Source organism: Gymnoscopelus microlampas (genome assembly GCF_963454915.1).
Source record: "Gymnoscopelus microlampas genome assembly, chromosome: 20".
Lineage (NCBI taxonomy): Eukaryota > Metazoa > Chordata > Actinopteri > Myctophiformes > Myctophidae > Gymnoscopelus > Gymnoscopelus microlampas.
In genome coordinates this window covers 6,478,629-6,501,195 of record NC_139957.1, presented here as the reverse complement: position 1 = coordinate 6,501,195, position 22,567 = coordinate 6,478,629, and the positions used below count along the sequence as shown (strand labels likewise).

General features: G+C 41.4%; 1 protein-coding gene across 1 annotated transcript; it reads left to right on the top strand.

Annotated features, from left to right (window-relative positions):
* Positions 1 to 484: 484 nt before the first annotated feature.
* On the top strand, positions 485 to 22,148 carry ak7b (adenylate kinase 7b; the record flags this gene model as incomplete). The annotated part of the gene is made up of 18 exons (XM_084044508.1): positions 485 to 562; positions 4,124 to 4,288; positions 4,924 to 5,032; positions 5,599 to 5,693; positions 6,141 to 6,251; positions 6,351 to 6,434; positions 6,533 to 6,621; positions 8,597 to 8,687; positions 9,484 to 9,561; positions 10,075 to 10,224; positions 11,474 to 11,602; positions 13,000 to 13,105; positions 13,313 to 13,441; positions 13,802 to 13,867; positions 18,629 to 18,829; positions 18,949 to 19,169; positions 19,895 to 20,053; positions 22,110 to 22,148. 18 exons carry the CDS (start codon positions 485 to 487, stop codon positions 22,146 to 22,148), a joined length of 2,100 nt encoding a protein of 699 aa, XP_083900634.1.
* Between the last annotated feature and the right edge of the window lie 419 nt (positions 22,149 to 22,567).

Sequence of the window (22,567 nt, the reverse complement as noted above, 5' to 3'; positions counted from 1 at the left end):
GATTACTTTATAGAGTTAGATTGTTATCCATGCATTAACCACTTGAGTCCTATTTTATATTTGGCTCTTTGAAAATAGCCCGATCTACAAGTTTGCGTTGGGAGCTTGTAGATCTGTTATTTCAAAAGATTTGTATACATGTTGAAAACTGAAAAATGGAAACATTGTACGTAATGAGTAGTTTTACTTTTGGTACTTTAAGTACATTTTGATGCCTACACGTATCCGTATGTACTTTTGCTCAGGTAAATGTTGAATACAGGACTTTTACTTATAGACAAAGAATTTCTATAGCCTATTGCGGTATTGATACTTGTACTTAAGTAAATACATTGAGTTCTTTTTTTTACACCACTGGATAAGCTGTGTCATGTCTCCAAGGCAACCAACTACCTTCCCTCTGGGCTATGTGATCTCCAATTGGTCCATTCACACCATAGAGAGCAGCAGGTGGTCGGTTGCATAGCAACGGGGAGACGCTAACATGGACAGAGTGAAGCACCGTGCGAAACGAGTTTTCATCAACAATTTAGATTCGTATGCATCCAAATGCATTGCCAAGGTAAGCATTTACAAGTTGGAGTAAATAAATACAAAGTTTAATAAGGTTTCTGTCAGCGATCATTGTAGGCCTACAGTTGCTCTTGCATTGCCTGTTTGTCAGGAAAGTTTATCTAGCCTAGCCTCTGGTCCATAGCATTAGGTATTTTTACTTTCTTAAGTATTTACAAAAGTCAATACTTTTACTTCTACTCCATCTCAGAGGAAAATGTTGCCCGTTAACTCCACTACAATTGGCTCTATTCACAGCAGCCATATTATGAAGACAGCATTCACAGGTGTTACCAATGATACTAATGAAGGCTCTGTTCCATTCTGGTCAAACAGAGTCAGGGTGCTGATATTGTGCATGTTGGCTCACTGGAAACACTCTGTTACACCAGTGGGTCTACAGTTGGGGTCCAGGGACCCTCATGGGCTTCCAAATGGCCCCTTACAGGTGTGTAGCTCTGAGAGTGTACAAATGTAACCAAATGGAGCCTCACGGGTCCATTTGGTTCCATTTGTACAGTCTCAGAGTTATGGGGGTCGTGGAAACCACTGTGCTAAATGGAACAGAGCCTTCATTAGTATCATTGGTAACGCCTGTGAAGGAAGTGATAATATGGCTGCTGTGCATAGAGCCTTTTATATGAAAACTTTACTTAGTTACTTTGTAGATTTTGATTATTATTACAAAACACACTAACTACTACAGCCCTATAATGTAGATTCGGCCATTTGAAAATAGCAGATCTACAAGCTCACATTGCGTCACAATGTGGTGTGACACATTGTGAGCTTGTAGATCTGCTATTTAGAAATGGGACATTCTGCACAATGAGTACTTTAACTTTTTGTGTTTTTAGTATATTTTGATGCCGATACTTTTGTACTTTTACTCAAGTACATTTTGAATACGGGACTTCTACTTGAAACATAGTATTTCTACATAATATTGATACTTTTACTTAAGTAAAACGTTTGAGTACTTCTTCCACCACTGGTTATTAGTCCAAAGTGTTAGAAATCAACAAACGCAAGGATAGAGGCTAATTATTGCTATACAGCAGTGGTTCTCAACCTTTTTACAACAAGTACCACCTCAGATTTTATCTGTCATTCCAAGTACCATTACCGCCAAACGCGCACGCGCGCGAAGCGCGCGTGCACGTTTGGCATCGTGCGCGCGCGAAGCGCGCGTGCGATATTTTGCGCGCGCGATTTTTTTGGGCGGTTATTAGCGGTTATTGATGCTTTTTGGGCGGGTTTAGGATGGATTTAGAGCAGTGGTTTTCAACCTTTATCATGCCAAGGACCCCTAAATTGATAAACATTCGGCCGTGGACCCCCATTTGAAAATGTTTTGTGCCAGGGACCCCCAGAAGCAAAGATATCAGTTCATTTTCGCTTTAAAAAAATAAATATTCAAAGATATGCAACACTTTTTCAAGGTTTTTCCAAAAATAGCAGATCTACAAGCTCATAGCGTGGTGCCGTGCCTGCTATTTTTGAATAGCCAAAGCTAAGTGGTTAAAAATGATTGTGACGCTATTAACTCATGTCCAACTTGACCATACTGTACAATACCAAGTACATTTTCAAAAAGCCAAAGTTTAAATGGGGCTGAAGCGGTTTATGTATGTTTTGTCATAAAGTTACTAGTAGTAACTAAAGTTTTCAAATAATTGAGGTGGAGTAAAAGTATAATATTTGCCTTTGAGATGTATTGGAATAGAAATAAAAATATTGCAAATTGGAAATACTCCAGTCAAGTAAAATTACCTTAAAATTATACTCAAGTACAGTATTTGAGTACATGTACTTAGTTACTTTCCACCACTGTCAGCATTAGATAAGATGAATTACTCACCTTCTGAAAAGATGAAAGAAAACACACTTTTGTTCCATAGCCCCACATTGTCTTGGTTTCAGAGATCATGGTTGTAAATATGAACTTTTGCCACAAAGTCTTTATATTCCATAATGTCCCATGACCCACGTCCGTGTTATTTACATTTTGACGATGCACGTTAGTCAAGTGGAGCTGTGTTCCGTGAGCAGAAAGCTGTCAAGTGGCCTCCAGAAAATAAATCTGGTTTCCTTTCAAAACGATGTGCATTTCAGAATAAGAGGTTTTTTAAAACTCTATCCTTGTAATGTTACAATTCAACACACGTTTTATTTTGAAATCATACTACTAGAAGTAGAAGTACCCAGGTAGCCTAGTTGAAACTACTTAACTTCACGCGAAAGCAGCTGTTTATGCGGAACGGGGGGAGAAAAAAAAAGTAGTAGATTATGTTTTATTCTTGAACATGGCCATGGGTCTGTGGCAGGTTATTTAATATGGGATTTTCACAGCTGCCTTTGACTTTTTCTTAACGGAACGGCGTTCCGCCACCGAATCTTTTACCGGAACGCCGTTCCGGACCGTGCCGGCCCACTTTCACCCCTGCCCTTCACCGTGTTTGTTTTGATCGTGGCTACCAGTACCGGCGCATTCAAAGCTGCGTTCGAAAATACAGCACTGAGCGCACTGGCCAATACAAACTAATAGGCGAGTGTGCTCCGGTGCGTAATTTCCGAACGCACAGTGTGTAACAGCCAGGAAATGCGCTGTTCCCACGCTGACAAAGTGTTCAACAAAACCTTTTTTAAATTAAATTTGAGTGATATTATGGTAATGTTATTTCCATTCAAAGTAGTATTTCGATAGTTTTATTATGTTTTCATATATATAATTTTTTTTTTTTTTTTTTTCATTTTCCCCCCACTTTTTTCATTTTTGGGAAGATTCTTCCGCGTACCACCAGGGGGGGGCTCAAGTACCACCGGTGGTACGCGTACCACAGGTTGAGAACCACTGCTATACAGTGTTTGTCCAGTAGGGGTCTGCCGTATCTCTTTAATAAACAGAAAATGTATTTTCAGGTCGGGGTGGGGATACCAACAGAGCTGCGAAGTCTCACCCTTTGAGAGTGAGAGTCACGCAATTTAACCTCTTCACATATATTGTTTGATGGCAATGACTGATACAAATGAAAGAAGACCCTAAGACAGCTAAATAGAGAATTTTACATTTTAAGAATCACGTGCATGTGTGCGTCCCTGATGAGTCTCACACCTAGATTTTCCTGAAACTTGGCAGCCCTGGATACCAATATCAGGAGAGAGAACTCATACAGGGTACAGGATAAACAAGTGATGACACACACGCAGGCACGCACGCACAAGGAACTGGCACACTATAACATTGGAGCTGCTAAATTGGAACTCTCTCCTGATTGCCTGAAATTGGTGACCCACCTGAAAATGTATTTTGTGTTTATTAAAAAGCTGGAGAGACAGGGACACCCCTGTTACTGAATAAAACACTCTTGCTGATTGTGTTTGCTTAAATTCTGCATGTATGCTTGGTTTCTCTCATATAAGATCTCAATGAGATCTCAATGAGGTCTACATGGTTAAAAAAGATAGCAATGATTACCATCAGAATATTGAGTTTTAACTTTTGAACCAAAAACCTTTTGTTTTAACCAAAACACATCACTTACACTACCTTGCATTCCCTTTTGGGCAGTTCCTGTCGTCCTGTGTGGTTGGGGCGTCTCTGGTAGCGGACGGGGAGGGGGGCATCGGGGAACAGGACGAACCCACCAGGCCGGGACACGACAGCTTTCACATTGTGGGGACCGTTTCTAACCAATCTACAGAGAAACACACACATGTTCTGGAGGAGTATTTTGTAAGTCTGTGATTCTCAACCATTTTAATGTCAAAGACCTCCAGTTTGATATCTTTGCTGTCTGGCAAGAACCAGCTAACTCAATTCTTCCACTTATGCATTTTTTTCCCCATAAGTCAGTGCTATTGAACACCCTTTACGTCTGTGTGTTGGTAAAAAAAATATTGAACCAATGAAAAGTATTAAAAAGTGCTTCTGACAAAAGCAGCTAACTCCATTGGATCCTCAAACTTTCTGCTAAACCATTTAACTCAAGCAAAGCAGGGAGGAGTTAGCTGGTTTTGCTTACTCCAGGCTCCACCCCCTTTTGACCTCCAGCCTCATTGTGAGCTTGGAGGTCCATTCAGCTGTTCTTATCAATGATGAACAAAACCTCCTAACTCCATTTTTGTTTTGTTTTTTTAATTTCCTGAAAAATGAACATTTTGGAGTTAGCTGGTTCCTGCCAGACAGCAGAGATATGCATATTAGACCATAGATCTCCATTTGATGTTTTGTTTTGTTTTGTTTTCATCTCTGGGACCCCACACCACACTGTAAAATTCAATGTTTATTTAAGTCGGAGTGTGTGTGTGTGTGTGTGTGTGTGTGTGTGTGTGTGTGTGTGTGTGTGTGTATGTGCGTGCGCATTCCAGCAACCGAAAAGGCCTGAGCTTCTCCAGCAACTGATGAATTGCGACGTCATCATCTACAACGTTACCCAGCATGCCGAGCAGGTGGAAGAAGCCTCCTGGGCCGTCTCAGGTACAGGCAGCGACGGAGCATCAAATGCCTTGCTCGAGGGTTTGGCTGTGCAGACAATACTCAGGGCCATAGGGGGGGACTCCGCTTTGGCTGAGGGGTAGACAGGCTGTTCCATGTTTCATCATGTTTTGAATTACATCACGGGCCTTCTTTTTGCCGGTGCCTTACCCATTATCCCTAAACTTCTTTGCCATTTTTTACTATTTTTAAAAACATTTTCAAATAGTTCAACTAGCCGATCTACCGCGACAAGTTGTGAGCTTGTAGATTGGCTATTTGAACTATTTGCCATTTCTTACTATTTATAAAAACATTTTCAAAGAAGTTTGGGGATAATAGGTAAGGCAGGCAAAAATAGGGCCCGATATCTGTTTCCCATGGCAGCGATTCTAATTTTGTTTTTAAATTCCCAGTTAGGTAAGCATTATAGGACACAAACCACCACAACTCAGAGAGTGTACGAATGGAACCAAATGGACCCGTAAGGGTCCATTTGGTTCCATTTAGTACATGTACTTAGTTACATTACACCACTGCTGATGTGTGATTTGATGCTGTATTTCCAGCCCTCCATCAGGACATGAGCAGGTTCGGTGGTCCAAAGATGTTCATCCTCATATCCACCGTGATGACATGGGCCCTCAGCAAGCCTGTGGACCCTGTGAGTACACCTCTGAGCCAGCAGTACACCAGTGGTGGAGAAAGGATTACTGATGTTTTACTTTACCACTTGAACCCCAGCATCCCCCTATTCTGGGGGAGAATATTTGCCCAGAAATAGCAGATCTTTAAGCGTCACAAAGAGATTTGGTGTAGAAGGAAACGAGAGCAGACCAAGTACAGAGCCAACTGTTTCACTAGAGGGGTTAAGGGGTTAAGTAAAGGTAGCAATACCACATGGAAAATACTCAGTTACAAGTAAAAGTCCTCTATTCAAAATGTTACTTGAGTAAAAGTACAAAATCATCAGAATGAGCTTGTGGATTAAATATGGCATTGAAGTGGTAAAATAGATTTTAAGGCTATATATTAACACATTTTGCCCCCGGAACCCCCTCAAGGAGCCCACTTTGAGAAACGGTACTATGGCACGTGTGTTTTGTAACAGGAGGACGTAGAGATTCCATTCACCGACGAGGACTACCGGAGGAGAAGAGCACATCCCAACTTCAAAAGGCACATTGACCTTGAGAAGCTGGTGGTGAAAATGGGGAAAACGGTCAGTTTCGGTTCCCTGCTCATATTTTGACCATACTTGGAAGCCTTCGTGTTTGTTTATTTATTTATTTGATTATATATATTCATTTTTTTTTTCCAGAAAAGGACGTTGTTCTCAACATATGTTTTGGCATCAGGACTTCATTATGGAATGGGAGAACAAATCTTCCACTTCTTTTTCAAGGTCTTTACCTGTCTGTTCGTCTGTCCGTCCGTCAGTACGTTTATTTCTGTGTATTATATTTCATGTTAATTCATTTTTATCTTACTTATTGTTTCCAGACGTCATGGCTGGGGCAGGCTCCAGTGATACCTGTCTTTGGTGAAGGAACCAATATTGTCCCCACCATTCACATCAGCGATCTGGCAAGGTGAGTCCAAGCAGTGGTGGAAAGTAACTAAGTACATTTACGCAAGTACTGTACTTAAGTAAAATGTTGAGGTATTTTACTTTACTGGAGTACTTCCAATTTTCAATACTTTTACTTCTACTCCACTACATCTCAAAGGCAAATATTGTACTTTTACTCCACTACAATTATATGAAAACTTTACTAGTTACTTTGTAGATTTTGATTATTATTACAAAACCCATTAACCACTTCAGCATATTTCGGCCATTTGAAAATAGCAGATCTACAAGCTCACAATGCGTCGCATCGCGATTCGCGACGCATTGTGAGCTTGTAGATCGGCTATTTTCAAAAGATTCTTTTCAGTTTTGAACTTGTGAAATGGGACATTCTGCACAATGAGTAGGCTACTTTCTACTTTTGGTACTTTCAGTACATTTTGATGCCAATACTTTTGTACTTTTACTCAAGTAAATTTGGAATTCCGGACTTTACTTGTAACAAGTATTTACATTGCCGTATTGATACTTTTACTTAAGTATGAAATGTGAGTACTTTTTCCACCACTGAGTCCAAGTCACCGAGTATTCCTCAAAAAAAAAAAAAGTATGGTAGCATACATACGCCTACAGTAGGCACATTTACATTCAGGGACTTTCATAGATGTCTGCTATGTAGACTTTTTTCTCTTGAGCAAAATGGAACAGCCCGTTTATAAGGCTAATGGAGCATCAGGGCACATTATGGTTTCCTCTGCCGGTCTGGAAAGTATGAAAAATGGTTGTACTCATTTCCAGCCCATAAAACGCAGTGGAAGTCAAAGGCATGTTAGTTCTAGCAAAGTGGTCAAAGCAATCGAATATCTGTCTAGATAATATTGATCTGAAGTATACTGCAGACTAAGAGAGTAATTGAAAAGATTTTAACCCTGTACTCTACGTACCTCTCACATCTAAAGTGAGAAACATTCTATAGCAGTGTTTCCCAAGATTTGTGAAGAGAAATGTGGTGTCACCCCGGGACCCAAACTTATAAATTCATCATGAATGAACCCCTTTTTAATATGGAAAATAGCCGACCTATAAGCTGACAATGCGTTTCTTAAAGTAAGTAATTTAAGATTTTTTGAAAAAGAAATCTGAAAATGTTTGATTTAATTTGTTAATTTTAAATCTTTTCAAATAATAATTTTAAAAGATTGTAGGGGGAAAAAATGTGTCTATAGACGTACAGATAGTGTTCTTGCTTAATGGGGCAACTCTAGTGATACAGTAGGTGCCCTAGCCAGTTGAATAAAGCTCGTTCTGGATAAATGCGGTTCCAGTGGCAGTTAGTTGTAGTAATTGTGAGTAGTCAAGGCGATGGACATGAATATATATATATATTGTGGTATGTCTGTGCAGGTTAAATGCCAACTATTTACACTTTCCTTCATTGTTGCACACCCAGTGAGCACGATTTTGAATGAGTTCTTTAGGAGGTGCCGTGTCCAGTGTAAAGTCGATCGGATGAGCAGTTCTCCAGAACAAGCCAGTTCCAAACAAGCACGTTCCGAATGACAGAGACACCACAAACGGGCACTGCTATATTAATGGCAATCACTGTTCCTGATAGTTAGGATAGCTAATGCAAAGGACAAATTCCACATTATGTGCAAAGTGTACTGTGGCAAAACAGTACAGTACATCGTTGCTGTCGGGCAGAAACCTCTTTTCTCCATATTTAAACTTTTTGTGTTTTTTCGTAAATTAACGGCCTACTTTATCATACTACAGCATAACACTCTACAGCTGTTTTTGAATTTGAATCCTGAAAAGTAACAGTTTTGGACATATGAGGTTTCCACCCAACAGAGACATCCAGACAACTACAGTATAGCATCCTGATAACCTACTATACATGACTGAGGCTCGTCTGGTGAGACATCACACTTGTCAGTGTGAATCCACCCATCTTTTTCCATAATAATATTCTCATTTATTTGCTCCCAAAGTGTGATTCAGAATGTGATTGACCATAAACCCAACACCTACTACCTGCTTGCAGTGGATGATTCCAAGAACACCATGGAGGACATTGTTAAGGTGTGTTTGGTGTTTACATTACATACAATAAATCAGGGGTCTTCAATGTTTTTTCAGGCAAAGGACCCCTTAGCTGATAGAGAAGCTAGGACCCCCACTGGATAAAATGATGTTGCAGTGCAAGGCGCTGTGAGCTTGTAGCTCTGCTATTTTCGGCTAATGTTCCCCATCACACAAAGATTTGGCGGACCCCCTGTAGTTACTCTGACGATCCCCTAGGGGTCCCGTACTCCCTATTGAAGACCCCTGCTATAAATCATTGCATTACTATAATTCACAATACAAATCCTTCTCTATACCGTTAGCTTAATACACTGACAATATTATTACAAATATTGCAGTTGTGTTGTTAATTAATGCTATTATGCCTCTAATGCCTTTTCAACTTCCAAACTTCAAGTTTACAGGTATAAAAGTATAAAACATATGTGTTGTGCTGTTAGCTCACTGCATTTACAGTAGGTTTTTAATATAGTTTTAATGTATTTTATTTTTTTTAAGTATCAAGATACAGTATTCATGATATGAATGATAATTGACCAGTGTGTAAATGAAGTGTGGCGGCCGTATTGGTGGGTATGGAGGCTGTCTGGTAATCAGAAGGTCACCGGTTCACTTCCCGGCCCGCCCGACGTCAACATGTCGAATTTACTGGGCAAGACACCTAAGCCCTATAACAGCTCCCTCCTGACCTCTCAGCATGACCATCTGAGCATCCTTCAGCTGGCTGAAGCTGAAACAGAATTTCCTCCACGGAACTAACAAAGGTCCCCCCCCCTCGCTCCATCTCATTCAGACCGTCGCCTCGGTGCTTGGACCAGGAAAGATCCAGAAACTGCCGTCCGAGGAGGCCTCCCTCATCCGAGACTTGACTGTATGTTCCTCATTCCAACGTTCAACTCCATGAGTGCTTAATTTAACTCTGAGGGCGTGCAGGGTCCATTTGGTTACATCTGCACGCTCTCAGAGTTACAAATAGATACATGAAAGGGATAGTTCACCAATTATTATGTTTTTCTCTTTCTATCTAGTCACCCCATGGAGACTTGAATTCATGGATTTTTTTGTTTTGTTTTTGCCGCATTCCTAAGCCAATACTTTGATGACCAGCAGACCGGTAGGCAGCGGTCCCGGTAGGAGACATAAAGGAGACTCTTTGTGTCTCCTGCAGGAACCGCTGCCGGTCATCAAATTATTGGCTTAGGAATGCGTCCAAAACTAAAAAATAGTGTCCATGGGGTGACTAATCGATAGGAAAAAAGTCATTTTGGGGGTGAACTATCCCTTTAACACATGATTTGACTGTGCAGTCAGTAGCTCAAGACCTCCTCCTTCCATGGAAGTCTCAGGCCGAGAGGATTAACAACTGTTCCTTTCTCCCTCACAGCAAATGGAGATGGACTCCATGCTGGTGAGCCTCCGCATGGAGGCCGTCTACGTGAAAGAGCAGTTCAACATCCAGTGGGTGTGCGAGGCGGGCCTGGTGGAGAACATTGACTCGGTGGTGGACGAGTACAAGCAGACCAGGGGACTGTTGGTATGACGCACCAAAACCACACGTCTGCTGTAATAGTCCTCTCACGTCTTAAAGGGATAGTTCACTTTCCAAACATGTTTGGGGTCATTTTAACCTCTACTCAGGCTTTTGTGAACACCCCAGACAGTTTTTAAGTTGCTTGATTTACTATTTTGATTTGATATTAATTTTATCAGACAAGCCCCCTTCCTATATAAACCCACTGTAACCTCAAACTTGGTTCTGGTGACTGATATTGGCCTTCTGAGGGGGGCAGTGTTTTTTCAATGACTTTATTTATTTATTATGTATTTTTTTGTTTGGAAAATGATAATAATACAATAATAAAATGAAAATAAAATAAATGAAAAAAGTAATTACGGTAAAAGACACGCCCCCTCACGTATTAGAAGGAACATTTCAATCACCAGAACCAAGGACCGATGTCTTTGATGAATCTATCATGGTTAAAATGGAGTTTAAGTTACAATGGGTTTGTGTAGGAAGGGGTCGTGTCTAATGACAAATAATATCAAATATCTAAATACTGAACCAACTTCAACCAAGCAACTAAGCTCATGCTCTGTGTTATAAACAGATAATGCATTTTAACTATGTTTTTAATGTATCACAGACATAGGCTTCATAGAAAGTGTCATCATAGAGTATCATCATTAGCGCAGTGATTCCCAAACTTTAGTTCGAGACCCAAAAGACAAATGTGATGTCTCCAAGGGACCCAAACTAGTGAAAATAGCAGATCTACAAGCTCACAACACATCCGTGTTGTGAGCTTGTAGTTCGGCTATTTTATTCGTGAAATTTGAAAATGTTGCTTTTCTTTTTGGTGGAGATTTTCAAAAATATTTTGAAATAATAATTAAAAACTAAAATGTAGGAGACCACAAAAATTAAGGGATATTTACTTAAAATACTTAAAATTAAAAAGAAAAACGGTCCGATGTTATGTTTGGGATTAGTGCACATAGACGTACTAGTCACTGAAGTTATCCCCAGGCCATCTTAAACTCTCCAACAAGGGTGCAAAGAGTCTCCATGCTGAGAGTAAAGCGTGCAGACATAAATCACAGTACACATGCATAAGTTACTTTTTGAATGTCTATAAATGAACCACACACACACACACACACACACACACACACACACACGCGCACACACACACACACACACGCACACACGCACACACTCACACACAAAGACAGACCGTGTAATCCATTATTGAGTGTTGTGGACCATGCTTACCTTCCAGCCCATTCGCCTGTGCATCCTGGGTCCACCAGCGGTGGGGAAAAGCACGGTGGCTCAGAACATCTGTCAACACTACAAACTGCACCATGTGAGGCTGCAGGACACCATCGCAGAGACCGTCGCACACCTGGTCAGTCACGTCCGGCGCGCACAACATGCACGTACACATACACATACTGTAGCCTACACATACAATTTACAATTTTTAGGCATTTAGCAGACACCTCTATCCAGAGTGACTTATCAAGCCAGATCAGAGTAAGCAGAGCATGAACTCTAGTCAATAAACAACCAGGTAAGTAGACACAGTAGAGCCGTGGTTCTCAACATGTGGTCCCCAGATGACAGTGAAAAAATGTTTAAAAAGAATGTGTACCTAAAAATACTAAAAAAGACAAGAAAGAGGCAAGCATTGTGAAAATAGCTGATCTACAAGCTCACAACGCCTCACGCTGCGAGGCGTTGTGAGCTTGTAGATCAGCTATTTTCACAATATTTGCGTCATCTGAGTCAAACTAAATGTAATGCCTCAACTCCTACAATTCCTAGTGCTTGTCTGGGTGGGAGGTCCCCAGTTCAAATATGATTAGGTTGGGAGGGTCCCCAGTTCAAATATGATTCTTTTTGGGGGTTGCAGTCTGAAAAGGTTGAGAACCACCGCAGTAGTGTGTAAAGACAAATATGTAGTGCCTCAAAGAAACTATACAATATCAGGTAAACATCAAATCTAGCATCTATCTAAACAAGCTGCCATCTACATGGTAAATGAGATTCTTGACATTATGTTTTCAAGACAAAAACTAAAATGCGAAAAAGTTACCAACTACTGTATCTGCATAGAACAGGGAGAAACTATAGGAACTATCAGGAAGAGGAAGCAAACTCAAAAAACCTATATACCACACATATAGTGCATGACCGTGTAGCTCCATAAAGAACCTCTCACTCCGCTATACAGCTCCGAGATGAGGTTCTATGTCGTCCTCTCCCAGGATCGGTCGAACGTCCGCCAAGGCTCCGCTGTTTACCCTTTTGTAAACGTCGTATCCCAAAACTAATGGTAGATTCCAAATCTCACGGATGTTTTAGGTTTGGACCGGAGCATAATATTTTAGGTCTGGAGCGAAACTACCCGTTTAAATCGCTTATTTAGTCAGCCTGTGGCCATGTTTCCCATTCAACCCGGAAAACCCCCCCTACGTCCGCTGCCAGTACTGCTCCCGGTTTGGCTACAATGGGAAACATGGCCACAGGCTGACTAAATAAGCGATTTAAACGGGTAGTTTCGCTCCAGACCTAAAATATTATGCTCCGGTCCAAACCTAAAACATCCGTGAGATTTGGAATCTACCATTAGTTTTGGGATACGACGTTTACAAAAGGGTAAACAGCGGAGCCTTGGCGGACGTTCGACCGATCCTGGGAGAGGACGACATAGAACCTCATCTCGGAGCTGTATAGCGGAGTGAGAGGTTCTTTATGGAGCTAATGACCGTGTAGTGATGACTCAAGTCTTATTACACCCAGGAAGCTACAGTGAAAAGTGCAGACCCAGAGGAAGACAATGAAGACTCCATAGCAGCAGCTCAGGAGCTCCTGGACGCGCTGAAGGACAGTATGGAACAGAATGGAGGTACATCAAGCAGCTCATGTCATGTGTTCTTTCCAAAATTGTCCAAACTATTACATTTTTTATTGTTGAAAATATCAGATCTACAAGCTCACATTGCAACACGTTGTAAGCTTGTAGATCTGCAATTTTTTTGCTCTGCTACATGCATGAATCAGGCTTAAATAGTTAAATCTTCTTTCCTACTGTACATTGTTGTGCGTGTGTCAGGGCGTTTGGAGGAGCAGTATGTGATCAGGGTGATGAGGGACAAACTGAGGTCGTCGGCCTGTAAGAACCAGGGCTTTGTTCTGGACGCCTTCCCCAAGACCTACGAGCAGGCCAAGGAGCTCTTCTCTGGTGAGGCATCCATCCGGTCCTCTATACAGTTCAATCCAAGTAGCATTTTATTAGTAATGTTTAATTGCTATCTGTTTGCTTTTTTAGTACATTTTTGTTTTGTTTTGGTTTAGTTTTTTCAATGGAAAGAAAGTCCACCTCCGCAAACAATTGATTCCTAAATGGTTTGACCCCAGCCCTGGGGTCAAACATAACACAATGCACAAATAACATGCACACAACATAAATTATTATATTTAAAACATATGTACAGTATCTGATTCAAATGTTTTGCAGTTTGGTGCCATCTTGCAGCACTGTCATTGCTTTATTGTCACCTCATTACTGTATATCAAACGTAAGGTTTTCTTCTCTCCTTAGCTGATGAGGACGAACCAGAAGATGTGAAGTCCAAGGTCCCTCCTCACAACAAGAACATCATTCCTGGTGTGTCTGTCCTACCTCATAACATGCCCTACTCAGGAGGATAACCCTCACACCAGATGGAAAAAAATATAAATATAAATATTTGATGCAAAATTCAGGGCTGTGTAATACCAAGAGAATCAGCTTTGGTTCAATACTACCGTACTAAAGAAACCATTAGCTTCAAGATAAGCAGGCATGACAAGGGTTACGAGTTTATACAACAAGTGGTATTCCCATAACTACTAGCAACCTACCAACCTTGGTCCACTTCCATCCCAGCAGAGCATTGTAGCTCAACAGTTGTGCTGCTGGGTTTTTTCTAGACTGTGTCAGGCACTCGTGAAAAGGACTCAGACACAGACACAAAAAAAGAGCAGGCAAACATCAAAACTGTGTTGGTCAAAACTGTGTTGGTCAAAATCCAAAAAGTAAGTCAGCGAAGGCAGAGGGCTTGGCAAAATCTCTGTCATCTAAAACAGTGGTCGCCACATGATTGTGGGGGGTGGGGGGCCCAGATGACAGTGGGAAAATTGTACCTAAAAATACTAACAGACCAGAAAGAGGAAGAGTTGCGAGGCGTTGTGAGCTTGTAGATCAGCTATTTTCACAATATTTGTCTGTGGAACTGAGTAAAACTAAATGTATTGCCTCAACTCCTAGGCAAGGCAAGGCAAGGCAACTTTATTTATATAGCACTTTTCATACACAGGGCAATTCAAAGTGCTTTACAGAATAAAAACAAAATCATAATACAAAGTGCAACATTGCACTTTAAAAATAAATGGAGAATATAATAGATACAATTAAAATAAGATAAAGGAGCAAAATAAATACTCCCACCTTTTATACAAAACATGATAATAATAAAAAGTGACATTGTCATTTAAAGACCAGGCAAGACCTAGCTATTCTTAACCATCATTGGGTAGGGTAAGCAATGTTAAATACATATGTTTTTAACTTGGACTTAAAAACAGCTATGGTTGGGGATTGTCTAATGGAAGCTGGAATATTGTTCCAGGTTTGTGGTGCATAGTAGTGAAATGCTGCTTCACCATGTTTTGTTTCAACAAATGGAACAATTAATAGGCCAGCCCCAGATGACCTAAGGGTTCTAGAAGGTTCATATGGCTCCAGCATGTCTAAGATGTAGCTGGGCCCAGATCCACAGAGACATTTATAGACAAGTAACAAAATTTTAAAATCAATTCTCTGGGTGATTGGTAGCCAATGTAAAGATTTTAGGACTGGTGTAATATGGTCATATTTTCTAGTTTTGGTCAGGACTCTAGCAGCAGCATTCTGAATCAGTTGGAGTTGTCTAAGCGCTTTGCTTGAGAGTCCTGTGAGCACACCATTACAGTAATCCAGTCTACTGGAAACAAAAGCATGTATAAGTGTTTCTAAGTCTTGCTTGGACATAATTCCCCTGACTCTTGCAATATTTTTAAGGTGATAGTAGGCAGATGAAATTACAGATTTTATATGACTGTTAAAATTTAAATCTGAGTCTAGGACAACACCAAGATCTCTTACCTGACTCTTAGGTATAAGAGACCGGGATTTAAGGTGAGAGATTACTCTCTGTCTCTGGTTCTGTGGTCCAAAAACAATTATCTCAGTCTTATCTTGATTTAATTGAAGAAAATTTTGCCGCATCCAGTCATTGATTTCCTCAATGCAGTGACAGAGGGAATCAACAGGACCATAGTCGGTTGATGTAACTGATATGTAGATTTGTGTGTCATCTGCATAGTTATGGTAATTGACTTTATTCTTGCTTATTATGTGTCCTAGGGGAAGCATATAAAGATTAAATAGGAGGGGTCCTAAAATGGACCCCTGCGGAACCCCACAGGTCATGGACACCTGTTCAGACACACAGTTTCCAATAGAGACAAAGTATTTCCTATTTTGAAGGTATGATTTGAACCACTCTATGACAGTTCCAGAGAGTCCCACACAGTGCTCTAATCTTTGTATTAAAATGGAATGATCCACAGTGTCAAACGCGGCACTAAGATCCAGTAGAACTAGGACAGAGACATTGGCAGAGTTATTATTAAGGCGAATGTCATTTAGAACCTTTATGAGTGCAGTCTCGGTACTATGATGGGGCCGAAATCCTGACTGAAACTTGTCAAAACAATTATTTAAAAGTAAAAAGTGACTCAGTTGCTGATGTACAACCTTTTCAATAACTTTACCTAAAAAGGGTAAGTTAGATATGGGCCGATAATTATTTAGTACAGCAGCATCAAGGCTGCTCTTTTTAAGGAGAGGCTTGACAACTGCAGTTTTCAGGTCCCCAGGAAAAATGCCAGATTGAAGAGAACCATTCACAATATTGACTCCTACAATTCCAAGTACTTGTCTGGGTGAGGGGTCCCCAGTTCAAATATGATTCTTTTTGGGGGTCGCAGCCTGAAAAGAGAATAGACACACCCACACACAGACCTACAGTAGGTCAGACCATAGACCAGGGGTATTCAACTAGATTAGGCAGGGGGCCACAACTGTAAAATAATTTGGAGTCGGGGGCCACACAGCGCAAATGCACGCGCGCGTGCGCGAAATTTTTCGGGTCTAATTCGGGTCTAATTCGGTCTAATTCGGGTCTAATTCGGTTCTATTTGACCAATATAAATGAACCTTTTTTCGGGTCTAATTCGGTCTAATTCGGTTCTATTTAAGGTTCTAAGTTAAGTTCCAATGAAAGATGGCCTTTCAAGAACTAATGAAGGATAAATAATTTGTACTGTTTTAACTTTGATAACATAAATCAAAGTTAAAATAAATAATAATTATGAAAAAAAAAAAAATATATATATATATATATATTTTTTTTGGGAATATGGCCAGGGGCCACAAGGAAGCTCCTCGCGGGCCGCACGTGGCCCGCGGGCCGCCAGTTGAATATCTATGCCATAGACATATAAAGGTAGACGCCTCCTTCGGCTCTGAAGCGTTCGTATCTCGGGCGCGCACCAGCTTCCGCCCTCAGTCGCGTGCGTCACAGAAGGGGACGTTCGGTAGGCCAATCAGAGACCTACTGAACGTCACAGAAGGGGGCGTTCGGTTAGGCCTACTGGAGGCCCCCTTCTGTGACGCACGCGACTGAGGGCGGAAGCACAAAGGTTTTGCGATACCAGTCGCTCCAATGAACTGCAGAGGCCAATGAGGTATCTAGGTTTCTATATCTATGGGTCAGACCATAGATATAGAAACGTAGTATACCTCTCATTGGCCGGTGCAGTTCATTGGTGGGACCTGTCTCCACGGCTGGCATATTGGGAAGGGGGAGCCTTCTAATGCATTTGCGTCCATTGAAGAAGGCGGTCTCTCCACTATTAAAATAATCATAACTCCCTGCATTTTAGTTAGTAACAAATGCCAAACATGGAGTTATGGATCCAGGATACTTGGTTACAACTAAAGTGCATATGTTCATACCGAAATACTTTTATCTCATCCAAGTAACAGTAATCATTTCTGTCTCCAGTTACTGAAATATACAATAGACATGAAATATGCAGGCCACATTGCAGAATTGCTTTTTTCTGTCATCCTCATCATGCTAGTTAGAACACAGATGTCTATGAACACAGCTATCTATGGACGTTATTAGTCCAAGCATTAAATAATAAATACCACAATGAAATAAATATTTATTATTGCATTTTTGGACCAAAAACAATCCATTGCTATCAACTTTGAAAGACATATATAAAAACTCTTATAAAAACATCAAATACAAATGAAATGGGTTTGGGACACTGACAGTCTGTGATCAATATTTTAATGGCACTGAAACCATAACACTTGAAAGCAATTATAACATCAAAGTCGCAGAGCAGTTTAATATAAGGGTTAGTAAGTAAAGAAAGAAAGAAAGAAAGAAAGGCAGAAAGAAAGTAAACAAATTAAGTAAAACATTATAAAAATCCCTGGAAGATACAACTTTTGGCACTTAACTAATCTATAATTTGTTAGATTGAGACACAACCAATGACATAAAATGATGGCTGTCAACCAAATTCACATCTTCGTTCTGAACCAATCTCATCCCAAGGTGCACACAAGGTGCCAAGTTCTTGTTCTAGACTGTGTGCTCTGCCTGTATAGCTCAACAGTTGTGCTGGGTTCTATCTAGGCTAGGGATGTCCAATATTGACTTTTTTGCTGATATCCAATATTCCGATATTGTCCAACTCCTAATTTCCAATACCGATATCAACCGATACCGATATATGCAGGCTTTTTCACCAAAAGTCAACTAATTGTCAGGTAACAACATCACATATCTAATAAAATAACGTTGTTATAATATCAACATACCATCTAATATATCTAATATAATACAGTGATGTTGTTAGGTTTCCAATGAAGTGAGTCCCGGGACTCACTGGTGGTCATTTGAATGAGTCCCACTAAATCTTAGTTAGATTAGATGTTGGTCTATTTGACAGTGCAGAAGCATAATTGCCTTGATGCATGTAACATTAACGAGCGCCAACGAGCGTCAGCTGGTCACACACACACACACACACACACACACACACACCTGCCCTCTGCAGCGCTCTAATTTGAAAGTGACTGGAGTCTGTCTCATTTCTCTGCAAAAGCCCTTGAATATGATGGAATATGATTAAGGATAACTCAAATTATGGTAAACTCACATTTCATATCACACACACCATACAATAAGAACTCCTTTTTTTCCTTCTTTTTTTAAATCGATACCGATATTTTCAACAGTTGTTGCTGGGTTTGTTCTAGACTGTGTGTTCTGCCTGGACGCGTCGGACAGCTTCCTGAAGGAGAGGGTCGTGAACCTGCCAGAGAGCCTGGTCCAGCAGCACACCTCTTACAGCCAGGAGCTCTTCCTGAGGCGTCTGAGTCGCTACAGAGAGAACAACGTGGAGGACGAGACCGTGCTCAACTACTTTGAGGAGCTGGACGTCCCACTGCAACACATGGGTAACAGGACCCATTAATTGATTATCGGGACACATCGGCTGCATAACTGGTAAAAAAAAAGTAGAATATAATGACCGATATATAGACCAAACCTCTTCATCGTACCTCCTCTCCTCTAGAGATAGCCAGCGGCGATGACCCCGCCTACACGCTGGTGACCCGGAAGATCGTCCAGGCCGTGGGGCCGCCCAGGAACTACGGCCGCAGCAGCCAGGAGGCCGAGGAGGAGGAGAGGAGCGCGGCGGACCAAAGGCTCCGGCTGGAGGCCCGGGGACGTGCCGAGACGGAGCGCCTGGAGGCCGAGGAGGCAGAGCAGAGGGCCGCCCGCTGGGAGGACTGGGTAGGTGCATAGACACATACAGGTAGACGGTTCCTCCGATATTAGATCCGCCATATTAAAGGGGGCACGCTTCCTGACTACTGGCCAATCACAGTGCGTCTTTTCCGAGACTTCTTTTTATGCAACTAGATTCTGACAAGTCCCGGAAAAAAAGCACTGTGATTGGCCAGGAGGCGCTGTGATTGGCCAGGCTCAAAACGCGTCGCACTGTGGCGCGTTTTGAGCTTGTAGATTGGCTATTTTTGCTACTTTTGTGACATAGAATGGCGAAGTACGGCATTAATTTACGAAAAAAGTAAAAATGCGGAGATAAGACAGTATATGCAATGTGGCCCTCTGGAGTGAAGTGGGGAAATATAGTGGCCCTCTCCATCATCAACGTTGCCCACCCCTGTTGTAGGCTAGTGATGGGTCATTCATGATCGATTCGTTCAAAAGAACTAGTTCATTGCCGTGAACAAAATCGTTCGTGCACTGAAATGAACGTTTTGTTGTGTGCCTGCGTGCGTGCGTTGTGAGCTTGTAGATCTGCTATTTTCAAACATTTTAGTACTTTTACTTTTGGTACTTTAAGTACATTTTGATACCAATACTTTGGTACTTTTACTCAAGTCAATTTCGAATTCCGGACTTTTACTTGTAACGGAGTACTTCTACATTGCAGTATTGATACTTTTACTTAAGTAAAAACATTTGAGTACTTTTTCCACCCCTGCTCCTGTCAGAGTAAGCAGCTGGAGGAGGCGAGGAGGCAGGAGGACGGGCTCCTGGAGGCCCAGTCACTGCCCATGAGGAGCTACCTGATGGAGAACGTCATTCCCACCCTCACACAGGGCCTTATCGAGTGCTGCGCCGTGCGGCCGCCGGACCCCGTGGAATATCTGGTAACAGCTTACACCCCCTCCCACCCCTGTTCTTTCAACCACTTCTTTGGTGTGCGTTTTTTAACCCCCTTTTTCTCCCCAATGTAGTCACCTGTGGTGGAAGAAGTACTCAGATATTGTACTTGTGTAAAAGTAGCGATACCACAATATAGAAATACTCTGTTGCAAGTAAAAGGCTAAAAGGTGTTCAAAAGTATTGGCATCAAGATATACTGTACTTAAAGTACCAAAAGTACTAAAATGTTTGAAAATGGCCTATGTATAAAATAGGGCTAAAATGGTTAATGCATGTTTTAAATCTTTATAATCTGCAAAGTGTCACGGCCCGCTCCTCGGGCCGTGGACGGTGACTTTATTATTTAGACCTTGAATGCCCTTATATGGTGTTGGACTCCTAAGGGCTGTTCTTTAGGCCCGTTTAGGCCGTTGTTCATTATGTTCTGTGTCTTGTATTGTAACTCTGTTGCCTTTGCCCTGGTTTTCCGTACTCTTGTTTTTTAGTAGTGTTTCCTGTCTGCCTTTACTGTTTCCTGTCTTGTCTCACCTCCCTGTAATTATTGTAAACCTAGTCACCTGTGCTCGTTGCCTTTTAGCCTATCCTGTGTTGATTGTCTGTTGTGTTCACCTGCGTCCTGTTAATCCCCTGTCTATTTAAGTCCTGTGCTTACCTCAGTTCCCTGTTGGCTCGTTGCTTACAGTCGTGTGAGTTTATTGTTAGTCCTTGCCTAGTTGATGCTTTGTATTTAGTTCACCTAGCTTTCCCAGTTTAGTTTCCCCTGTACGTCCTCCTTATTCTGACTGCCTACTTGTGTATCGACTTTGCCTGTACCTGGACTTTGATTACTGCCTACTCCCTTTGTTTGGTGTTAATAAACACTTTAATTTGAGCTACTCTGCCTCTCATCTTGCACTTGGGTCCTACACCTCCCTGCCTCGCACCGTGACACAAAGTAAATAGCAACTAAAGTTTTCAAATAATCGTAGTGGAGTAAAAGTATATTATTTGCCTCTGAGATGTAGTGGAGTAGAAGTAAAAGTATTGGAAATTGGAAATACTCAGTAAAGTAAAAAAATACCTCAAAACTGTACTTAAGTACAGTACTTGAGTAAATGTACTTAGTTACTTTATACCACTGGTAGTCGTTATGCCAATTGATTCCTCCCCACACACATTTATGTTGTCACTGCTGTTGTATCCTACTGACTCACCTGCCAGAGAGGAGCCCCCACCGGGAGGACGTAGGGCCTTCGTCCTACTCCTCCCGCCCAACACTCGCTGCTGACAGGCTCCGCCCCCAGCCCGTAGGAATGACAAATATCGCAAATATCACCCTCCCCCAACACGGGCCAATTGTGTTCGTATAGACACTCGACAAAGCCGGATGCACCGCGGTGGATTCAAACCCACAACCTCTGCAGTGGTGGGCAGACACTTTACTGCTCTTTTAACCACTTGAACCCATTGAGCTCATTCTTATTCTGGGATGTACATTCGGTGAAAACAGACGATCTACAAGCTCACAACGTGTAGTGTTGTGACACATTGTGAGCGTGTAGACCGGAGATTTACCGCGAACATATTTAATAAAACAGCAGAGGGCCTGGTATTCCCTTGGGAATCTGGTCTATTAAGTATGTAGTTAATGCAATGACTTTCAATTGCCCAAGGCAAATGGGCCAGTCAAAATCTCAAGGCGCACCTGTATTCATAGCGAAAATAGCAGATCTACCATATAATATATGATCTACATATTTTAAGCATGCCTAAAATGAAATGCCCAAATTAAGGACTCCGGGTTGAAAGTGATGAAAATTATTTTTATACTTTAGTGCAGGATGTAGAATTTGCCTCTGTCTTAGGAAATCTATGCTTACAAAGTTCATATAGAAGTAAAAAAGTTGAATAAACATAAAAATGAAATGAAAAAAAAAAAAAAAAAAAAAAAATTCAGTGCCTTTGTTTACGGCTACAGGGTTGATCATCAACAGGTTTTTGAGTGACAGTGAGAGCATTTGTCTGATTGTCCGTTTTTTTTGTTGTTTGTTCTCCTTTCAGGCAGAGTACCTGTTCCGGAACAACCCGCTGAACGACTGAGATTACAGCAGACATCCACCATCCATCAGGATCCCTGACTCCGTTTCAGACCACTTTACAGGTCGGACTAGATTATTTTTCAACAGCTGAGCTCATTGTTACCTAAACCAAACTAAAAGCACCTAACAGCAAAACCAAGATTGTTCATTTGGTATGATCGAAGACAGTGATTCTTAACCGTCTTAATTTCAATGATCTCAGGCTTGATATGCATTAGGCCACGGACCCCCATTATCTCTGGGACCCCAATCTGCTCTGTACAATCCTGTAACAAATGGAACCAAATGGTTCCTCTCAGAGTTACAGAGTCCATTGGGTTCCGTTTGTACACTCAATTTTGTTCCTAACTATCGATTATTTAGCTGGGGACCCCCTCAACTAAGGACCCCTGGGGGTCCATGTATCGCATTTTATGATGA